The sequence below is a fragment of the Trachurus trachurus genome (assembly GCF_905171665.1).
Source record: "Trachurus trachurus genome assembly, chromosome: 9".
NCBI classification, from domain to species: domain Eukaryota; kingdom Metazoa; phylum Chordata; class Actinopteri; order Carangiformes; family Carangidae; genus Trachurus; species Trachurus trachurus.
In genome coordinates this window covers 28,058,124-28,064,123 of record NC_139895.1, presented here as the reverse complement: position 1 = coordinate 28,064,123, position 6,000 = coordinate 28,058,124, and the positions used below count along the sequence as shown (strand labels likewise).

General features: G+C 38.5%; 1 protein-coding gene across 1 annotated transcript; it reads right to left on the bottom strand.

The window, feature by feature from the left end:
• Positions 1-873: 873 nt before the first annotated feature.
• On the bottom strand, positions 874-4,745 carry LOC310991047 (NPC1-like intracellular cholesterol transporter 1; the record flags this gene model as incomplete). Its single annotated transcript, XM_083978617.1, has 3 exons — positions 874-2,746; positions 2,887-2,978; positions 4,709-4,745. 3 exons carry the CDS (start codon positions 4,743-4,745, stop codon positions 2,150-2,152), a joined length of 726 nt encoding a protein of 241 aa, XP_083834743.1. The 3' UTR covers positions 874-2,149.
• Positions 4,746-6,000: the final 1,255 nt, after the last annotated feature.

Below are 6,000 nucleotides of genomic sequence, written 5' to 3'. Positions count from 1 at the left end.
GTGCTCGTTTTTGTCGTCGGTGTAGCCGTTGCTGTGGCGGTCAGCTGTGGATCCGACACTTCAGAGGCTCACCTGGACTGTGACTGTTTTGGCTTTTAGAATTTTGCCGCCGGTTGGTCCCATTGATTTGTTTGAATTAAAAGTGAAACTTCATGTTTCACATACGAGCAGTGCTGCCTCTGGAATCTGTATAGACTATGTAGTATGTACAAAAAACACCACATTTAGCCTACATAAATAAATAAATATTTTACAATGAACCGACCAGTCTGCATTACATTTTATTTTATTAAACACAGAGACCACGCTGGTAGACTGGTAGCTCCGGCGGCACTGGCAGCTCCAGCAGCAGCAGTGGCAGATGTCGTCGTCGGCATTCTTGAAGTATTTATAATGTTACTGTGTAGCCTACATGGGAGGAGTTATGAAAGTAGGGACGGCAGTGCGCCATGGTGCCCCCTCTGTAAGCCCGCCCATAAGAACCTAGACCACTGAAGCAGAGTGAAACAGTTAAACCCTAAAACTCTAAAATTAAGCACTGTACAGAAATTTGTCTTTTTGCATGTTTTTATCAATACATTTTGAACACTTTTAATATTTTGAAACAAAACTCCAATTTCACGTTACAGGGACTTTAAACAAAGTAGCCTATAATGCCATTTACAGCGAGTTACAAACTGGAGCTCCATCTGCTCAGCTCTGAAAAAAATGAACTAGGGTATATGGGAGCAGAGAGCTCCCTGGCTGCATTTAAAAAATATTAAAAATTATTCTCTAAGTTTCTGTGCTTTTTCTGACCACATTTTGAGACAGAGGACACAAACTGTGGCCAAAATCAAGAGTGTAATTTTTATAGCTTTGGTGGCAGTTTAAGGAGAAAAGTTCCAGTCGCTTTTTTGGCCCTCCCACACTCGAATGATGATGTCACCATGCTGACCAAACGCCATACACACTCATTGAAAAGTGAGAAATTGTTCAGAAATCCTCATGTGCTTTTAAAGGCTTTATCTCAATAATGGTAGAACATAAAAAGTTGTTTACAGGGTGAATACATTAGAAGTTTGTCTACAGCTCAGATGTTTAATAAAACCTGGAGGTGAAAGTATGTGGAAGCAGATGAGGTTCAAATTAGGACCAGTAGTTTCAGAGTTTGAAGCCTGTTCCAATGTATTTTCTATGGCACAAATAAAATCAGAAAAAGTTAAATATTTGAAAAAGTATAAAGAATATCAAAATGTTAAATGATAACAAAATTGTCCATTAGAAGCTGCACAATTTGTTGTTTTAATTGTTGAAGTAGCACAAAGTACTGTATGTAGGACTTGTTAGAGGAGAAAACACTGCAGAAGAATCAACACACAAAAGCTGAGAGAGGAATCAAACCCTGGACCTCATGATTGGCAACCCAGCAAGCTGGCTCTCAACCACAGAGAACCTGAAATACATTGAGTTTTATACCATGATAAATCAAACACTGTCCGATGATAGCTTTTCAATCTTCCTGAAAAAAAGAGAATATTTTGGAGTCGTGAAAACTGAATTTGGGAACAACTGCAGTCAATGTAAGAGTGGTATTTTTAAACTTTAGATTTTCTCTCATGATTCAAAACACTTACTGTTGAAAACAAATCACCAACATTTCCATGTCTAGATGTAATTTGTGTATTATCAGATTTTTCTGTTTGGATAACAGAATTTCTGACATTTTGACAATTTTTGAAATCTGCCTTGACAACTGCTGCCTGGCTGGTGACTCCCTGAGTCTATTTGAGAAGCCACACCAGGTTTTACTTCCAGACAATTAGCTCAGTGAGTTAGGAGCTGGTTCTTGGTGTCAGAGGATGTGCACAGCAGCTTTACATTTGGTATTTCCTGCTGTAAAATATCAAGACATGTGAGAAATTTGCTGCACGTAGAGACAGGTATCACAGCAGTTTTTTTTAATTAAGTGTGACATTGTGATAGATTTAGTCACATTTGAAGGTATTCTCTCAGCTCCCCTGAGATTATTTAGTATGGGTCATAATGTGCTTCCCTGGAATCAGGTTATGGGGCCGTGCCAGTGTGGCGGCTAAAATCAATACTGTAAGCAGTGAGAGCAGTGAGGAGGCACATAATGTAAAGTAGAGAGAAATACTTTATCAAACCATCATGGAGAAAGTACATTTGGGCACGACTCTTGACAGTCCTTGCAGGAGCAGACTTGACCTCCTGATGGTGTGGTCTCATTACACTTCAGAGCACGTCCATAGGGAATCACACCCGCTGGTACTCCCTCAGTGTCTCCCTCGTTTATCAGCCTGAAGTCGATGTCCAGTGGAGCCAGACCGTTACTGGAGTCTCCCTGGAAGTCATACCAGCGCTGAGGGGTGCAAAGCTTGACATCATACTGACCACACATGGTGGCGATTGCGAAGCCTCCGGTGGCAGGAATCCTGACATTTTTACATGACTGGAAAGCACCGTTTGCAAAGTTGGTGGTGAGGAATGCCTGGTAAGCTGTCACAGCCTCCCTCGTCTTGTTCGTGGAGTAGTTGATGTTCTGGACCTCTGTGACTTTTACCACCTGGCTCTGGTTGGGGCTGCAGGTGTTGATGCAGTGCAGGTGGGCAAAGTTCTCAGCACAGGAGGGGCAGCTGATCAGCACAGCCTTGGACAGGGACAGACTCGTTTCCAGAGATCTCAGCTGTTTCGTGGAGCAGCAGGCGAAAGTGTTGCCCTCACCTCGGTCCAGGATGGGACACACCTGCAGCAAGAACAGACTTGTTTTTTTGGGTTTTTTTTTTTTTACAGAAGAAGACTCAAACACAATAAACCTGACACATGAAATAGTTTTTCTAATGCTTTTTTCCTGTCACCGCTTAACATTAGGAAGGGTGAACAGACCTGTTTAAGTTGCCTGTAGTGTGATCCTGTGACTGGTCGAGCACGGCTGTAGTCGAAGCAGGGGACAATAGGCTTGATGAGGGAAGTCCACACTCGTCATAGAAAGCACAGAAGCCAGCCTCATGTTGGGCTGCGGACAACACCTGTGGGGAAGACAGATGTAAAGTATGAGGCACAAACATTTATGAGCAGTTTCACTCATGTCATTTTTGTGTAGCTTTTTGACACTATTTTGAATGTATCACTATTTGTATTGAACAAATAGTAAACCATGATAGTGTTTCTTTTAAAGACACTTAAGTAATAACCCATAAATGTCTTTATAGTGTCATAATAACTTTAGAGCTGTTATATCCTGCTGTGTCAGCTACTTAATGTCACCTTGTTAGAACAATAAAATATTCAAATTCAAATATGTTTATTACAACACCCCAAAATTACTTATAAATCAATAAATCTCTTTTATGTAAAAGTAATTAAGTAAGTAATAGTTACTAATTTAAACTAGTAAAACTGACAGCTGTTTACCTCACAGTCAGATATTTTTATTCCTTTGGTATTTAAAAAAAAGTCTTTTTATTTTAACTTTTTATTCATTATTTTCTTCTTTCAAGCAAGTAAGGTAAGGCAATGTAATGTAATTGTTATCCAACCACAATGTCTACCCTTCGAACATGTACTGAATGAAATAATTTTTTTTAAAGGTAATAAATTGAAAAAATGTAAAAAAAAAAATAAAAAATAAAAAATAAAAAATAAGAATATTATCAACATTATGTCTAATGTTCAATCTTTAGACATAAATCATAAATAAGACAGAAAAAGAATCACGGGACCCCAAACACATGTAGTCTTTACACTTTACTGGGAAGAATGACACAGTTAACACACACTAGACTGAAATCACCAGCAAGTTTTTGAGACAGGATTACTTTTAAGGATGTGAATGCCAGTTTACATTACTTAATTAAAAAAATATTTATTAGTTATTTAACTTGTTGTATGGATAATAACTGAAATATAAACTTTCACTTTTATGTGGGCATACATGAAATTGGAAAACAGGTGGTGAATTTCCTTATGTAGGCATTTCACATCATGTAACGCTGCATTATGTAATAATGTAATAAATGTTGACATCATTATGTAATAATGCCGCATTTTGTAATAATCTGTCACATTTTGTAATAAAAATAGTGAACGCACTATGTAATAAACTTTGCTGCATTTTGTAATAAGTTGTTACATTTTGCATCAGTTATTACACATTGCGTATGTTGTACTTTTTTATGAAGAAAATGTAATAATTTGGTGCATTATGTAATAAACCACCAACACCCGCCAATGTGTGGCACAAGTAGCCTATATGAATATCGACTACATTACATAATGCGGCATTATTACATAATGTGGTGTTACACATCTTAAATAAAATTCAACTTAAAATCACAGAAATGTCTCAAATGAAACACTTTGCTCAGGTTTTTGCTGCCTACAAACACTTTGCCAACGTTGACTTTGGATACTAAGGTGTGACACAGCACAACAATATTGATTTGGCTTTTACATTTATGGTTCTACTGTTGAAACTACTTTAATCCACCATTTAGTCTTGTGATTATGTTATAAATAACTACAATTTAATTACAATATATTCCTTTTTTCTGTAAGTGATTACATTTACTTATTATTGAAATGATCAGACTACAGTTTTAGTAATTTTTTTCTGAAGTGTTTTTAGTGTTGTAAAAAGTAGTGTGCCATTGCGGAAGTATCACATACTTGCTCATGAAAAAAAAGTGACCAGACCAACTTACCATACAAGTAAGAAAAGCGATCAGAGCTGTGAAGTGCCCCATGATTCCTGAGGGTCTTTCAACAACAGAAGAGTCGGGGTCCTCAGGTACAGTGAAATGGAGTGTATATCAATCACTGTCGCCCTGTTGGAAGATACATTAGACCAAGTAAGACAGTGAGAGAGGTGCTCTGTGGTGCTGAAGTTACCTCTCCGTCTGTCTAGTAGTGGTAGGGTTGGGACAGGAGTAAAACCATGACATGCCCAACTTCTGTGACGTCTCACTTTTCTTATCTGGTCTGATGTTGTAGCTGGCCAATTGCAGCTGCATATTATTAATTAATTTTTCTGATCATTAACATAGAATACACTTTGATAGGGTTGCTGGGAGATCCAAAGCAGAGTGCAGAAACTACAGGAAAATCCATAACAACAGCCGCACCCAGTCCTTCACTTGTGGTCTCCACCGTGGCATTTAAAAAAAAAAGAAGAAAGACAGAGTCACATAATGACACTGTTGATCTGAATCAAATCAGTTTGATCACAGCCTGTGTAACCGATGTTAATCTGCCCCTGGTGGGGTTTGAACCCTAGTCTCCCGCATGGCAGGCGACGATATAAACCTTTGCCAAGAGCTCAATGAGCGCTTGGCCACCGGTTTGCACGTGCTTTATTGGTGAATGAGTGCACCTCCATTACACCTGCAGAAAATAATTGTTTCTTAATTGTTGTTAAGCAGGTTTGTGCCACAATTATTAAAACAACAGCATACTACTGTAGATGTGTGAATGTCCATGCCACATTTCTCTCTAATAATATTTCTCTTTTTTTTTTAAATGTATACATTTTACATCAGAACCGGTGCCAGCTCAGAGGTGGTAGCAGGCCGTCGTGCCAAGCCAACATGACTAATCACTTTCCGGATCTAAGATCAGCTTTGCAATTAATGTCTTTATCACATGTCAAGGTCAGAGCTGAGATAAAGCTGACAGCCAAGGCTCTGTGGGAGCACCCATTCTTTATTAGTCCATATTTGACAGACTCTGGCTATTCATAAAATAGTTTTTCATATTGTATTAAAATTTTATCATCTTTCAGCATCTTCACGCGGCCACCTAGACCGCATCATTACGTGGCCGTTGTGGCATTTGCCCATATTGCCCTATGGCCAGTCCGCCCATGGGCCTTCTTATGATTGGAATTCCTTATGTAAAGGATACAGGCACTTGATGATCAGATTCAACAGCTTGAACTCAAATGTTTGATAAACATAGAATTATGGGTTTGAATGTGAAAAACCAATATTTTGCTCATTTTGT